Source organism: Chiloscyllium plagiosum, unplaced genomic scaffold, assembly GCF_037043375.1.
Source record: "Chiloscyllium plagiosum isolate Xiang-an unplaced genomic scaffold, Cpla_swu_hap1 HiC_scaffold_14, whole genome shotgun sequence".
NCBI lineage: Eukaryota > Metazoa > Chordata > Chondrichthyes > Orectolobiformes > Hemiscylliidae > Chiloscyllium > Chiloscyllium plagiosum.
In genome coordinates this window covers 25,419,827-25,437,454 of record NW_028270152.1, presented here as the reverse complement: position 1 = coordinate 25,437,454, position 17,628 = coordinate 25,419,827, and the positions used below count along the sequence as shown (strand labels likewise).

The 17,628-nt window shown below is 39.0% G+C and overlaps 1 protein-coding gene across 5 annotated transcripts in view; it reads left to right on the top strand.

Annotated features, from left to right (window-relative positions):
* The window catches only part of atrip (ATR interacting protein), a 49,744-nt gene extending 46,579 nt beyond the window's left edge, over window positions 1–3,165 (top strand). For all 5 annotated transcript variants that reach the window (XM_043707882.2, XM_043707881.2, XM_087994203.1 and 2 more), the window contains one exon: window positions 1,888–3,165. In XM_043707882.2, the coding sequence (XP_043563817.2) occupies window positions 1,888–1,979 (92 nt within the window). In that variant the 3' untranslated portion in view covers window positions 1,980–3,165. The remainder of the gene's footprint in view (window positions 1–1,887) is intronic.
* Window positions 3,166–17,628: the final 14,463 nt, after the last annotated feature.

Sequence of the window (17,628 nt, the reverse complement as noted above, 5' to 3'; positions counted from 1 at the left end):
TAACCAAAAAAGCTTCTTGAATATTCCCATATTTAATTGCTCCAAGATTCATGATGGAGCCTTCAGCTGTTTCGGTTTAAATCTCTGAAATTCCCTCCCAGTCTTTTCTGAATTTGTAACTTGCTTTATGTCATTAAAGTACTCCTTAAAAGCTACTTCTTAGACCAAGCTTTTATATATTTGCCCTTGTATCACTTTGTATGTCTCTAAGTTTACAATACAACTTCTTTTGTGCCTTAGGACATTTTACTATATTAAAGGTGCTATATTATGTAAGTTGTTGAATGAAATTCTCACTCAAGTGTTTCTCTTGTCACTGATAATTCAGAGATCAGACCACAGTTTCTTAATAGATTTTTCAACCTCATTCATTGATCATGTAGATCTTCCTGCTGCCTTTTCTCCTTTGGATCCAGATTCAGTAGAAATGGTCAGTGGTCCAGTGATGTGGTTTTAAACCTTAAAACAAAACTCCCCTTATCGAAGTGACAGTTGAGGACTCTGCAACCACTCTCCTATTTTTCTCAACAACTAATACATCGTAATGTTGCTTAATTGTATTACTACTTCCATCAATTTTAATTGCTCCTGTTTGTGTTCTTTGTCCTATGTCTTGCTGTGAAATTGTCACCACTGATTGTTGATGGTTTAAGTACTGCACCTCCTGTGTAGGGCCTTATCCTGAACTAACGCTTGACTTTCATTTTCAGGTTTTATTTCAGTTTGATGTCAGCCAGCTCCATTTTCCAAAGATATCACTTGCCAGTGTTGAATTATTTATTCATTTAGTGAGTTAATTTAGTGAGAGTCTTTTACACCAAGGGTTATTTCCTTTGTCTTCATTGAACTTGACAAAGAAAATATGAACAGATAGAGAATGCCATGTTATAGTTATGCATTCTTCAGATTTCGACCCTTTTTAGCTATTTAAATTTATTTTCTAATAAAAATGTCAGTCAGACTGTGACTGTTATATTTATTGCTATCTTAATTGTCCTGAGATTATCTTGATTCACTGCAGTAGCAGTTTGAGGCCAAGCCACTGAGTTGCTTGTTTGTCCATAACTGAACTGCTGAGAGTTGACCATATTGCTGAGAGACTGGAATGATTCATTTAGGCCAAATTGGGTAAAGTTGACAGGTTTCGTACCCCAAAGAATATTAGAATCATGGAATCATGCAGTACAGAAGAGGCTCTGGCTCAGATTCTAAACCAACAAAGTGCTACTCTAAATCTGCAGTAGTCCTAATTTTCAGTACTTGGCCTGTGGCTTTGAAAGTTATGACATTCAAGTGGTCATCCACATACATTTCTTATCTCTATCCTCCAAGGTAGTGCACTCCAGATTCTCACCATCTCAAAGAAAAGATTATTCCTCAAGTCCTCTCTAAAACTCCTTAAAATTATGCCCATTTGTTATAGCAACATAAGAACAGAAAAGTATACTGATGTATCCTTTTTCAGTCCAAAATGCATAATTGTAGATTAGCTGTTGAGTTTTTGCTATAGTCCAACAGCTTCATCTTATCAATTGCCAATTTTTAATTTAAAAAAAATGAATTCACATTCTCAAGCAACCAATATAAGATTCAAACTCTCATCCAAGCATATTAATTATTTGTCCAGTAACCGTAATTCCAATATTGTATCAGGCATTCTGTATAGAATACATAGCTTAACAATAGAAACAGAATTAATTGATCATCATGTTGCTTCTCTACGACTTCATAAGTTGTTTCATCGGCTTTCACCAAATTCACAAGTTCTGAACTGCTCAAAACTCCTACATCCTTTTTCTACACACTCCTTTCTCACTTTTTGATGTGACATCTAAGAAAAAAAGAACTTTTGCTTTGAACGCTTAATTATAACAACTTGTATTTCAGAGTTGGCTTTGGAAGAACTTTGTTCCCATGATCCGGAAGCCGACTATCAAGAACTAGAAACTGACACCTTGAGGCACCATACACAGGATTGAAGATGCTTCAATTGCAGTGCATTTGTGCATACACTGAGAGCTTCATACTTGAATACCTATTTGTGTTCCAATTAACTGAGCTGATCTTTTTCAGGGTTATTTTCACTGCAGAAGTCTGAAAAATGATAATGAATTGTTTTTAAACGACTAGTGCCTATCTTTCACATTCAAACAACAATGAAATATTTAGTGGCTAGTAACTGCATTCGTGAATCTCTCAGCTATCACTGACCTTACAATAGAATTTGTTTGTTTATTAGCAGTGGGCATTGTAACTCATGAGTGCAACAAGGGAAATAGCTTCAACGCTGTTTTTGATAAACAGTTGCACCTCAGTCTGGCTTATATGCATTTTTTTAAACCTTGTTTAAAAATTTGCACAGGTATATGATTTTGTTTTACTTTATTAACGCAGAAACAGGTATGAGGGTGCAATATTTTCAGATTCCGTGATGCAGTGCTCTGGAGGACAAGTTCAGAATATTTAACAGTGTAAAAAATGGAAAATGTTCAAAACCACTGTGGGTTTTCTAACATCTGTGGAGAAAGGAAATAAGGTAGTGTTCCAACTCTTTGAAAGATTTACCTTTTTTGCTGCCTCCATAGTTATTTCCTGATCTGTGTGCTTCCTGCATTTTGTTTTCCTTTTAAAATTGTTTTTTGTGTCCTTGTGTTGAGTGAATGTCACGAGTTATGCCACCTTCAACAAAGGCTTGGATAACTTGTCCAGAGAAGTTTAAAGATGAAATATTATTAACAGAATGCCTATCCTTGTAGAATAAAAATGTTTAATTTGAAAGACTGAGCAGCTTGATAACTGAGTTAATATTTTTGTGTGACCAAAATGTGGGGGATCACTGCAACTTCACAGATTTAAACTACAATATTTTCTGAGCTCTTCGTACAGCTTTGTTTTCTTTACAATAAATCTAAAATCATCAACATTATCTACTGAGTCTGTATTTTGAATTTCCCTTTCGACATAAGTGTATTTTTGCCGTCCTTAACTACAATAAATAGTTTAATAACACAAGTTTCGCTTTTAGCCAGTGTTACATTCTGCAGTAGAGAAAATTAAAAAGGAAACTTGGAGGTTACAAAGTATAGCAATAAGGTCATTTCAATAATAGGAATAATTGTTCAATGTGATTTTAAAATTATTTTTAAATAAATGCAGTCAAATTTGTCATTGGTTGTGTTAATTTGGTCCAGTTAATCTTAATGGTATTCCACATGGCGAGAATTTAAATAGCTCCAAAGGTCTTTTAACCACCGATTAATGCGGTGCAGAAAGAAATAATTCACCTCATTGTGCCTGTGCTGATTCTCTGCAACAGCTACCATTTGGTCCTACTCCCCTGTTGTCCCCCAGATACTCTTTTTGCCCCTTTTAAAAAGTATATATTAATTGCTTTAGAAAGTTACCATTGTATCATCTTACCTTCTCAGACAATACATTTCAGATCATAACTTGTTGCATCGAAAAAAAGCTCTTTCTGCAATTAGCTCAAAGCGAGTTTTGAAAGCAGCCACAGCAAATCATAGAATTCCTACAATGTGTAAACAGGCCCTTCAGCCCAACAAGTTCACACCAACCCTCTGAAGAGCAAGCCCCCAGACCCATTCCCCCTATCCTATTACTCTACATTTACCCTTACTAATGCACCTAATCTACACATCCCTGAACAATATGGACAATTTAGCTTGGCCAGTTTGCCTAACCTGCACATCTTTGGATTGTGGGAGGAAATGCAGACCTGGAGAGAAGGTGTAGCCTCCACATGACAGTCGCCCAAGCCTGGAATCAAATCTGGGTCCCTGGTGCTGTGAGGCAGCAGTGCTAACCACTGTTTCAGCATTCAGTATTGAATGCAGCACTGAAGGTTTACAAAGCCTACTTGATTTGGATAGATAAATAACGTATTTATGGGAAAATGCAAATACTTGCAAAGTAATTACTGCAAATAGAAAATTGATACAGGATCTTCCTTTAGTTTCTGTTGCTCAGATCAGCTTAAAATAGGTGATTTAATCATCTCTGAATTGGTATGTTTACTGTAATTTAAGAAACTAATTTTGGCAGTCTTATGTAAGAAATGTAATTTAATGGTGATTTTAAAATTAAGCAGACATTTTCAGGAAAGTTTAAATGACTTATCGGAGCCTGTTCTTTCTTCACAGATCTGATGTCTTCCTGTGTCAGCTTTTTTCCCCTGGTCTAATCACTTCCCGTTTCTCCAAATGCACAACTCTTCCAATTTCCTTTATCACTTTAATTTTCTGTATTCCTGTCCTTTATTGTCTCCTTTTCAATGTGGATATCCAATCCCTAAATATCATATCCCAACAGGATGAAATGAGCACTCCCTGCTTCTTCCTTGAATTTTTAAATAATGCTGGAGTGGCAGGACTGACATATGAAGAGACTAAATTGGTTAGGACTATGTTCTCTGGAGTTTACAAGAATAAGAGGGAATTGCACAGAACCTAGAAAATATTAACAGGACTAGAGAGAATAAATGCAAGAAGAATGTTCCCAATGATTGGGGAGTCCAGAACCAAGGGGTCACAGTATAAGGAAGTGGTGAGCATGTGGAATTCTCTGCTGTGGAAAGTATTTGAGGTCAAAACATTGAATGTTTTCAGGAAGGAATTAGATATAGTTATTAGGGCTAAAGGACAAAGGGTTATGGGGAGAAAGCAAGAACAGGGTACTGAGTTGGATAATCAGCCGTGATCGTTAACAAAGGATGGAGCAGACTCAAAGGGCAGAATGGTCTACACCTATTTCCTGTGCTGTGGGATCAATACAATTTACCTGAACTGCAGTAAAAGGTCTTTGTTAAATGCCTCCTTCTAAGGACATCATCTTTGATAATGAAGTAATCACTTAATAATGCAGTGGATTACATGTACAAGAGGTAGTTGGACTGCTAAAGCAGTTAGACTTGGTTTGGGTGTGCTACAAAACTGTTGTTGAAAATTGTATATTTGTTGTAGACTGCTCCGAAACTGTTTTAATAATTTCTCCTACCCCGTCTAACACTTTCATGATAAATGTTTGTAGTTTTTTGGATTATTGTTTCCTATTATTACTCTTCACAAACCTTGTATCCACCCTGTATCTAAGGTCTGCATCTGGTCTGCATCCAGTCAGCAATATTACAAGAAAAAATTTGTATTGAACTTGGAGGACACCAAAATTTGACATAATTGTGTTGAATGTCTGTTCTGTTAAATAGTCAGTCTGATATTTCATATTGGAAGACGTGGAGAATACAGTCCATTCATTACTTTGAAGAAAATAATTAATAGGAGTATCTCCAAGATAGGTTTAGTAAGGAATTATTGATCTACCCAATGTCGGCGGCATGGGGCAGACAAACATGAAAATTAGGATGAACATGAAATGCCAGCTATGTATATAAAATGCATAGTACAAATTATTGAAATGCAGCTGGATTATGGGAGTTTCCATTTTGTTTGCCAAGCTTAGGAGTGTTTGTGAACTATTTGATAACCAATGGTCAATTCAAGCTATTGTCCATTAAAATAATTTTTCAGTTATGAAATCTGATGTGGTAATCTAACTATGTGGATTGGTTAATTACAAAATGTGATATTAATCTGCAAGAAGGGTTCACTAAGTGTGTTCAAGGCATTACAGAAAAGCTGTATTGGAGCGGAGGTGAATTGAGGGTGTCAGAAGTTCAGAGATCAAACTAACAACAAAATTCATGTTCATTTGTGAATGACTTTTGAACTTTGAGGTTTTGATGATAATTCACTCTGATTATAAATTTGGGGATGGGAATAGGTTTATTATAAATTAATGCTTTTCCTTAAGGACACAACCAATGCCCAATGGAACATTTATTGAAGTCGTCACTAGGTTCATTCTATGATGTTTTTTAAGTAATGCAATGGGAAGGTTTAAGATATATTAGGGAGAAAGAATATGTTCAAATTTACTTATATTTTGAAATTTTGTATTCTGTGATTGGTTAGGTTGTGAATTGCAGCTACTGGTACTATTTTCCTCTTTATGTTCCGAAGTGCTTTTCAGTCTCAGCACCAACCTTGGAAGGCATCTTGTCAAAGGGGGCTTCTGTACTTACAAAGACATAGTTTCCCATAAAAGGCAACAACTGCAATGTACAAAAATAGTTGCTGTGACACAGTACAGGCTATGTATTATAACCTAATTCAAGTTCTTTGACTTGGAAAGGAAAACAAAGTAGATGTTAAACTATTTGCTCTGTTACTATTAGTATAAATAATAAAATAACTTCATTGTGAATTGATTGGGATTCTGCATCCATTTGGCTGTGCAGTTATGTCTTAAAAGGATATTTGCACTATTGCTTTTTAATAGTTATGTTGTTACTCTTTGGTCTTGAGCCTCTTTTTAAATCTTGTCCAAGAACAACATAATTTCTGATTTGCTAACAATACGTTTGTGCTGAAGATGGTAAATTCATAAGCTTCTCAATGAAGCTAAATGTATAGTAAAAAGATTTATTAAAACTCAATCCAGTCTGACAAATGTTACATTTTATTAATTTTTTTCATCAAACATTTGGTATATTTGCATTGATAAATTGTGCATTGTTTCATCCTTTGCTCCTCAAGTTGCATTTTTAAACAAACTAGTCAAACAGGTGTGTAAATGACAATTTGCTTTCAAAATAGCTAAGCGTGAAATGTTGCATTTTGGTAGAAGCAAAAAGGAGGACTTTTAATTCTTGCAAAATAAAAAATCCAAATAGAGTAGAGGCACAAAGATGGACCTTTATCTGGACTCTTATGTCTTCTAGAGGTACAGATTTACAAACCAGTAAATGTGTTACAGTGGTTAGCAAGAAACCTTGTTTTTAGAGGAATAGAAATCAATAACAAACTTGTTAAGTTAAAAGTTTGTTTTTGTTTCACCATACCTTGATTAGATCTCCAGACTTCGGTGACCTTACAGAAGTTTATAAAATCATGAGGGGTATAGTTAGGATTAATGTTAGGTGTCTTTTCCTTAGATGGGGGATTTCAAGACATGGGGGCACATTTTTAAGGTGAGGGAGAGAGGTGAAGGACAAACCTTTTACACACAGGGTGATTCAGTATGTAATGAACTTCCTGAGGAAGTGATGTATGTGGGCACAATTACAACGTTTAAAAGACAGTTGGGTAAGTACATGAATAAGAAAGATTTGAAGGGATATGGGCCAGGAGCAGACAGGTGGGACTAATTTAGTTTGGGATTATGTTCAGCATGGATAGGTCAGTTTCTGTGCTGTATGACATTGAAGAATATTTCAAAAATTACATTGTTATATTCTGGAAGTTCTAGTGTCATCAATTAGGGGAAGGTTTGAGCACTTTCTTGGAAAAGAAGAGTAAGAAACAGCCTTGGAAGAGTAAATATAAAGATGGTGCATCTGCCTTTGGGGAATTTCAAAAGTAGTGGAATTAATAAAAGGCAATAATTAACACATTTTATAAGGAATTCAGGAGAAATATCTTGACACACTGCATAGTGAAGTTTGGATCTCCCTACAACATGTAGGAACTACGGTAAAGAGCATTAAAGATCGCTACAATAGGTCACGAGGGAGTAAAAGGTATATTTATAGAGCCATAGAACTGTACAACATGGAAACAGACCCTTCGGTCCAACCCATCCATGCTGACCAGTTATCCCAACCCAATCTACTCCCACCTGCCAGCACCCAGCCCATATCCCTCCAAACCCTTCCTATTCGTATATCCACCAAATGCCTCTTAAATGTTGCAATTGTACCAGCCACCACTTCCTCTGGCAGCTCATTCCATACACGTACCACCCTTAGGTGTCTCTCATATCTTTCCCCTCTCACCCTAAACCTATGCCCTCTAGTTCTGGACTCTCCCATCCCAGGGAAAAGACTTTGTCTATTTATCCTATCCATGCCCCTCATGATTTTGTAAACCTCCATAAGGTCACCCCTCAACCTCCAATGCTCCAGGGAAAACAGCCCCAGCCTGTTCAGCCTCTCCCTATAGCTCAAATCCTCCAACTCTGGCAACATCCTTGTAAATCTTTTCTGAACCCTTTCAAGTTTCACAACATCTTTCTGATAGGAAGGAGACCAGTATTGCATGCAATATTCCAACAGTGGCTTAACCAATGTCCTATACAGCTGCAACATGACCTCCCAATTCCTGTACTCAATAAAAGAAAGCGTACGAAATGCTCCCTTCACTATCCTATCTACCTGTGATTCCAGTTTCAAGGAGCTATGAACCTGCACTCCAAGGTCTCTTTGTTCCATAACACTCCCTAGGACTTTATCATTCAGTGTATAAGTCCTGCTAAGATTTGCTTTCCCAAAATGCAACACCTCACATTTATCTGAATTAAACTCCATCTGCTACTTCTCAGCCCATTGGCCCATCTGGTCCAGATCCTGTTGTAATCAGAGCTAACCCTCTTCGCTACATTACCCCTCCAATTTTGGTGTCATCTGCAACTTACCAACTGTACCTCTAATGCTCCCATCCAAATCATTTATGTAAATGACAAAAGGTCGAGGACCCAGCACCGATCCTTGTGGCACTCCACTGGTCACAGGCCTCCAATCTGAAAAACAACCCTCCACCAACACCCTCTGTCTTCTACCTTTGAGCCAGTTCTGTATCAAATGGCTCGTCCTCCCTGTATTCCGTGAGATCTAACCTTGCTCATCAGTCTCCCATGGGGAACCTTGTTGAACGCCTTACAGAAATCCATATAGATCACATCTACCGCTCTGCCCTCATCAATCCTCTTTGAGGTTTTTTGAAGAAGTAACAATCAAGTTTGTGAGATATGATTTCCCACGCACAAAGCCATGTTGACTATTCCTAATCAGTCCTTGCCTTTCTAAGTACATGTACATCCTGTCCCTCAGGATTCCCTCCAACAAGTTGCCCACCACCAACGTCAGGCTCACTGATCTTGTCCTTACCACCCTTCTTAAACAGTGGCACCGGGGATCCAAGATGGCGGCGACCCAGTAAGACTGAGTCTATAGTGCTCCTCCCAAGACTTGGGCACAGTGGGTCACCTACCCCCTACCAAGCTCACCAAATCATTTATAAATCATTTTTAATAGTTTAGTAACTCAATTAGTTGTGTAACATTACATTTAAGCAACTTTATCCTCAGTTAAAATGACTAAAGGGAAGGGAGCCCGCAGCTCTCAGCAAGCAGGAACCCCTTCCCCACACTCTCCAGCTGCAGCAGAGGCGTCCACAGCCGCCCCGGGGGACTTACCAACAGTAGCAAGTCTTGCAGAAATGCTTTCCAAGCTTGACTCGAAGATCGATGCCTTTATCGTCGAATCCAGGAATCGTTGGGAGTCGCTCTCGGCCGCGCTGCAGAAGCACGACCGTGAAATTGAAGAAATTCAACGCCGAGTCGGAGGGGAGGAGCTAAAGGCCGCGACCTCGGAGACAACCGCTCAATCGGCCGTGGATCAGGTCCGGACTCTCGAGCAGCGAATCCGGACCTTGGAAAATCATATTGACGACCTCGATAATCGAGGCCGTCGAAAAAATATTTGTTTGCTGGGCCTTCCCGAACAGGAAGAGGAAGGCCAGCTTACAGCATTCCTGGAGCAGTGGCTGCCACAACTTTTAAATCTGCAAGCTGGATCAGGCCAGGTAAGGGTGGAATGGGCCTACCGGGTAGCAATACGCGGGCCCGGCTCGAACCAGTGCCCACGCCCGGTCCTGTTCCGGCTGCAGAGCTACAGGGAGAGGCAGATACTCCTAGAAGCCTCTACAAATCTCGGAAAAGACCCCCAAGCTATGATCTACAAAGGATCCAAGATCATGCTATTTCAGGACTTTTCCCCGGCTCTGGTTCGAAAGAGGAAGGCATTCGACGAGGCGAAGAAGCGTTTAAGGGACTTAAATGTACAGTACTCCTTACGCTACCCAGCGATGTTACGCTTTAACCATGAAGGATCTGTATATAACTTTGGATCACCAGAAAAGGCTAAGGAATTCTTGGACTCTCTTAGATAAACTGTAGGACATAATGGATGTTGGTCTGCCTTCCCCCCCCCCCCGTTTTGGTTTATATCCCCTCCATTTTTTTTTCTTACCTTATTGCTTAATATTATTATGGGGGGTGGGGAGAGGGATTTGATTTTCTCCCCCCCCCCCCCCTGGAGTTGTTTTCTGTTATTATTTTATGTATATATGAGGGATGTATGTATATGTGTGTGTGTGTGTGTGTATGTATGTATATATATATATATATATGTATGTGTATGTATATATAAGCTGGGGGATTTGGTTAATGTTGGTGGGGGGAGGTGGTTACCTTATTCGATTTTACCTCTGTCTTTAGGAGCGGGGTTGTTTTTCCCTTCGTTATTTTGTATTATCATATTTAATTATTATTTGTTGAACTGGTAATTTTATAATTTTATAGTTATATGTTTATATATGGTATTAATATTACCAAATATACCCAGGTGTTGGTAGGGGTGGGGGTGAGGTGCTCACTGTTAACTCTAGCTTTGTATTATATTTGAATTTTCCTCATTTTATTGAGGAGTGCCTGGGTCAAGGGTGGGGCATTGGTTGGAAGAGGATATGAGGGATTTTTGGAGAGGAAGTGATGCCCCCTGGGAACAAGGGGGAAAGTCTCCACTTAGATACGTTTTATATCTTTTTTATTTAGAAATAGTTTTTTACTGTATTGTTGTGGGTGTATTAAAGAGGGTTTATTTTTGTAAATTTTACATGTTCCATGCTCGGGATGTTCTGGATAGGGTTCCCCCTCCCGAGGGGTCTCGGATTGGCCCAGAGGATTATGGTTGATCAATCGGTTAAGTGGTGCACCTGGAATGTCAAGGGGAGTAATTCGCCACTTAAAAGGAAGAAAATATTATCAAATCTTAAGAAGGAAAGAGTTGATATAGCTCTCCTACAGGAGACACACCTGTCAGATAAAGAACACTTGAAATTACGACAGGGCGGATTTGATCAGGCCTTTTTTTCTTCTTTTAGCTCAAAAAGCAGGGGAGTTGTTATTCTTGTTCGGAAGAATTTCCCTTTCAAAATCCTAAAGCAGATAAAAGACGAATCTGGACGATATATCTTGATTAAAGCTCTCATAAATGGAGAGGAATATGGGATTTTAAATTTGTACTGCCCCCCGGCACACCCCTTTAAATTTATAACGGAAGCCTTTTCAAAATTGATAGCTTTTGATGCCCGTCATATAATTATAGGGGGAGACTTTAATTGTATTATGGATCCGGAAATAGACAGGATTCCCAAGAGTACTGCAGGAGTATCTCCCAGATCTAGACAATTGATGGATCTGAACAAAGAATTAGGATTAGTAGATGTATGGAGATGTCTTCATCCACAGGGTAGAGATTTTTCTTTCTACTCTAATCCACATAAATGTCACACCAGAATTGATATGTTTTTTGCCCCCTCAATTTTTTTAAATTCCATATCATCCTGTAAAATAGGTAATATAGCAATTTCTGACCACGCTGCTGTATATATGGAAACTAAGGCGAGGAACAGTGGGACATCCCCTCGGCATTGGCGTATGGACCCCTTCTTAATGAAAGATAGTAAATTTGTAAAGTACTTCTCTCAAGAATTTAAAACTTTTTTAGAAATTAATTCAGGTACAGCTAGCAACCCGTCAATGATGTGGGAGACCATCAAAGCTTACACACGAGGTTTGATCATCTCCTACTCAGCGACCCAGAAGAAATTAAAGGGAGAACAACAGCGTCTGCTTGAAGCCCGCTTAAAAGCGGCTGAAACAGCATACACTGATAGACCCTCTATTATTAAATTGCAAAGGATTACAGCTCTTAGGACAGCTCTAAATACTACACTTACTCAAACAGCTAAGAGGGAAATATTATTTGCAAAGCAAAGGTTATATGAATATGGCGACAAACCGGGTAGATACTTAGCATTTCTTGCAAAGAAAAAAAAGGCCCCTCAGACTATTATGTCTATCAAGGAAAGTACGGGTATTTTGACTCATGATCATAAAAAGATTAATGCGACCTTTAGAAAATTCTATTCTGAGTTATATAAATCACAGGATTGTGAAGATAGGACGAAGAGGATGCAGTCATTTTTTAAAAATTTGACTTTTCCAGACCTAACTCCGGAACAAGTATCGGTCCTAAATGCTCCTCTTACACCCCAAGAAATAGTTGATGCAATTAGGCACCTTCAAAATGGTAAGACGCCGGGCCCAGATGGCTTCCAAGCTGAATTCTATAAAGAATTTACAGAAATACTGGTTGGTCCACTTATGGATATGTATAACTATGCATATAGTCAGGGCTGTCTCCCGCCTTCGCTGAAAGAGGCAAATATCTCTCTTATCCTTAAAAAAGGAAAGGACCCAGAAGATTGTACATCATACAGACCAATATCCTTGCTAAATGTAGATTTTAAAATCCTCTCTAAAACGTTAGCACTGAGATTAGAAAGGATACTGCCACATATTATAAAGGAGGATCAGACGGGGTTTATTAAGGGCCGTAGATCATCCAATAATGTTAGAAGGGCTCTGAATATGATTCAAGCTTGTCATCAGGGAAAGATACCAGGAGTAGTGGTTTCATTAGACGCGGAAAAGGCATTTGATAGGGTCGAATGGTCATATTTGTTTTACACATTGGAGAGGTTTGGTGTTGGACAGGTGTTTACCAAATGGATCTCAACATTGTATAGTGATCCCAAAGCAGTTGTGGTTACCAATGGATTAGGCTCGGATAGCTTCAGTGTGGGTAGGGGCTGCCGTCAGGGATGTCCCCTCTCGCCATTGTTATTCACGCTAATAATTGAACCACTAGCAGAAGCTATACGAGCTGATCCTAATATAGTGGCCCCAAGGATTGGTACAGGTAAACATAAAATTACCCTTTACGCAGATGATGTTCTTCTATTCCTCAGTAACCCTCTGATGTCCATACCTCGCTTAATCCAAGTTATTAATACATTTAGTGCATTCTCAGGCTATAAAATTAACTTTTCAAAATCGGAGGCTATGCCAATGGGTGGCCTTGCTGTGATACCCCGCTTAGCGGACGGTTCCCTTTTTCCCTTTCGCTGGTCCCTGGAGGGTTTCTTATATTTAGGCATTTTTATTACCCCAGTATTTGGTCAGTTGTATAGGCTAATTTTGTGTATTTATTGGAAAGGATAAGGCAGGACCTCCAGCGATGGGGAGACCTGCCAATTTCCTGGTTGGGTAGAATAGCATTAATCAAAATGAATATCCTGCCCCGTCTCCTATATCCTATGAGAATGCTTCCGGTGATGCTGCCGAGGACAGCTTTATGTAAATTATACGGCTGGCTGAGTTCCTTTATCTGGAACCATAGGCGGCCCCTCATTAAGCTGAAGAAGCTACAGCTTCCACAGGCAAGGGGTGGATTGGACTTCCCAGATTTTAGGAAATATCAATTAAGTTCCCTATTAAGTTATATAGCTGATTGGGTCTTGTCTGATCCACAATCAATCTGGTTGGACATCGAGGCTTCTCAAGTAAAATACCCACTTATTAACCTTTTATTCTCAGACAAGAGGAAAATCATTACAGATCACTGTAAAAACCCTATAATACTGAATACAATCAAGGCTTGGAATATAATGCGGCAAAATGAGGGTAATTCACATAAAACATCCCCCTATGCACCGATAGTGGGAGCATGGGGATTCCAACCGGGATTAACAGATGCCACTTTTAAACTCTGGAGATCCAGGGGTATCTCATGTCTCGGGGATTTATTTAAAGATGGGGTCCTGATGTCTTTCGGACAGCTGCGTCAGAAATTCGGATTACCCAATGGAGACCTCTTTCGATACTTCCAAATTCGAGATTTTATACAGAAGAAGACTACGTTATTAGATAGTCTTTATAAATCCGATAGAGAATGTAGTGTCCTACGACCAGTGGGGGTATCTTCCGTCAGTAATATTTATCATTTGCTACATGATGAAGTATCGGGAGATATGGATAATCTGCTTAAAACATGGGATCAGGATCTGGGACTAGAAATCTCCACAGAAACGTGGAATGATATCTGGGAAAATGCTAGAAGAATTACTATTTGTAACAGAACCCAGGCTATCCAGCTGAAGATACTTCATAGGGCCCATATAGCACCGGTTCGATTGGCAAAATTTAAGGCAGGAGCATCTCCAATGTGTCCTAAATGCAAAATAGAGGTGGGCACTCTTGTACATTGCTTATGGACCTGTCATAAGATCCGTAGATATTGGACTAAAGTAGCAAGCACCCTGACAGAAATTTTAGGAACGGAAATAAAAGTGGACCCCGTATCTCTCCTCTTGGGCTTTTCGAACTTTCCCTCCCTGGACACGTACGGGAAGAGACTATTTTCTATTCTTTCTTTCTGTGCAAGGAAAAATATTTTGATGAACTGGGTGGCGGAGGGCCCCCCTGGACTTTCAAATTGGCACAGACTAATTATGGAATGTATTCCCCTTGACTTCCTTACAAATATGGTGCACCGAAAGACCGAATTATTTTATAAAATATGGCAGCCCTTTTTGAATTACATAAATACAGATATTTCGGCTATCCTAACAAGGGCTTTTATTTAATTGAGACTACAGACCTGGCTGGTCCGCGGCCCCTCGGGGGAGGAATCCCGCACGAATACGGGTTTTATCATATCTGATGTTAACACATCCCGAGCATGTAAGAGACTTAAATATACACCCTGGTTAGTTGTAGGTTAGATTAGTAGATAGTTGAGTTTTGTTTGTTTGTGTTTTTTTTTCTTTTCGTTTTTTTTTTGTTTTGTTTTTTTGTCAAATTTTGGTTATTGTATATTTGAGCTAATTGTATATCAATGTTTATATCTGAGAGTTTTGTTTATTTTTGGAAACTTGTAAAAATGTTAAATTTCTAATAAAAATATCTATAAAAAAAAACAGTGGCACCACGTTAGCCAACCTCCAGTCTTCCAGCACCTCACCTGTGACTATCGATGATACAAATATCTCAGCAAGAGGCCCAGCAATCACTTCTCTAGCTTCCCACAGAATTCTAGGGTACACCTGATCAGGTCCTGGGGATTTATCCACATTTGTGTTTCAAGACATCCAGCACTTCCTCCTCTAATATGGACATTTTGCAAGATGTCACCATCTATTCCCCTACATTCTATATCTTCCATGTCCTTTTTCACAGTAAATACTGATGCAAAATACTCGTTTAGTATCTCTCCCATTTTCTGTGGCTCCACAGAAAGGCTGCCTTGCTGATCTTTGAGGGGTCCTATACTCTCCCTAATTACCCTTTTGTCCTTAATGTATTTGTAAGCACCCTTTGGATTCTCCTTAATTTTATTTGCCGAAGATATCTCATCCCCTTTTTGCCCTCCTGATTTCCCTCTTAAGTATACTCCTACTGCCTTTATACTCTTCTAAGGATTCATTTGATCTATCCTGTCAATATCTTACATATGCTTCCTTCATTTTCTTAACCAAACCCTCAATTTCTTGTATTAATATATTGTAAGGTGGGGGGAGGCTCATGTGGAAGATGAAGACTGGCATAGTCCAGTTGAACTGAATGGCTGGTTCTGTGTCCCAGCTTTAGATTGAGAGAATGTGACAAAATATTCTCATTGCAGAGTGTGAAAAATAGGGTTTTCATGTCCCCTGACTGCAGAAAGAGTGTGACTTGACAAGTTGAAAGCTATCAGTGGAATTGGCCAAGACCAGATAATTATAGTAATTAGATTACACAGCAAAAATATGGAGTGTAATAACACTGATATAAAGTGACCTAAAACTTTGCAACTCTCAACAGCAAGCATTTTTTAAACTCCTGTATGTAGATGATGATACAGAAGGTGATTTTTAGCAGATCATTAGTTTTAAGTGTCCTGATATTGTGGCCATAGTTCAATATAGGGAATTGGATGTAAACTGTATGGCTTAATAATCTGTTTCTGTTCTGTATAATTAGCAAACTCATATTATTCTCGGTTAGTCTCCAAAGATTAAAGGGTGGTGAAAATTCTGCGGTAAAACAATCATCCCATAGCAAAAGCAGTGTGTTAGAATTCTTAACCTTACTGCTGTAGAAAAGCTGCATATGCATGTACTAACCATGGCTTACCGTAACACTTCAATTATTGAATTCCTTTTGTAATTGTATCAGGATACAATTCTCCACAGTGCAGCTGAATCATGAGAAGATATTGCATTTGTTCCCCAGTAATTGTTTCCTTAAGTTTAAAGTAAACTGATTTTTATAAACTTTAAATATTATGTTATCAAATGTACTTGTCAATAACAGCTTTAACAAAACTTGTTATAGATTTGTGTCCATAATTGGTTGTACTTTAAAAGTTCCCTGGAAATGTAATTAATTATTTCACTTAAAATATTGACCAATCTCTTGTTTTTTTTTCCATTCTTACTTCTACAGCGCAGAAAGCCATTCTACAATTCCTATCCCATCTTAATTTCCCACATCCAATTCTGTTGCTACTAACTGTTCTGAATTCTCTGATTTCTGTCAGGAAGTATGTTCATCCAAGTGTCAGTTCTTTTTGTGTGAGAAAGGCTAGTCCACCACCTATACAACTATCTTCTCTATTATTGACCACATTAGCTCTAGTGCCCTAAGTCTCATTCTTGTGTTCCTCACTTCAATATCACTCTGATCACCCCAATCTTTGTTGCTGCTAATACACTGATACTTCAGCATTCATGGTCATCTTTTGCTTTTAATCAGATAATAACAATTACTTAACAACTTGGAGTTGGGAAGGACTTGAGCCATAGGCCGATATGACTTTTGTGCCAAGGATGGGGAGGCCATTACTTCTGATAAAATAATTTCATCCCACTCTATTACCTTTGTATTGTCCTAAATCCACTGTCAACTCTCTTAAATCAAACTTAAACAGGCTGAGACCAATTCTTCAGTATGCTTTTCTTTTGATTTATTTCTGGGATGTGGACATCACTGGCTGGGCTAGCATTTATTGCCCATCCTTCGTTGCCCTTGAGAAGGTGGTGATGAGCTGCCTTCTTGAAACACTGCAGTCCACCTGCTGTGGGTTGACCCACAATGCCACTAGAGTGGGAATTCCAGGACTTTGACCCAGCGACAGTGAAGGAATGTCAATATATTTCCAATTTGGATGGTGAGTGGTTTGGAGGGGAACTTGAACATAGTGCTGTTCCGAGTGTCTTCTGACCTCGTCCTTCTAGATGGAGATTGTTGTGGGTTTGAAAGGCGCAATCTGAGGATCTTTGATGAATTTCTTTGTGCATCTTGTAGGTTGTGCACACCGTGGCTTCTGCGCATCAGTGATGAACGGAGTGGATGCTTGTGGATGTGGTGCCGGTTGAGCAAGCTGCTGTGTTCTGGATGGACTCCTGCTTCTTGTGTTGTTGGGGTGGGTCAAGTGTGGAGTAGTCCATCACACTCCTGACTTGTGTATTATGGATGGTGGACTGGTTTTGGGGAGTCAGGAGGTGATGTACTCGTCACAGTATTTCGAGCCTCTAACTGCTCTTGTAGCCACAGTGAGTCCATTTAAGTTTCTGGTCAATGGTAACACCCAGTGTGTTGATGATGGGG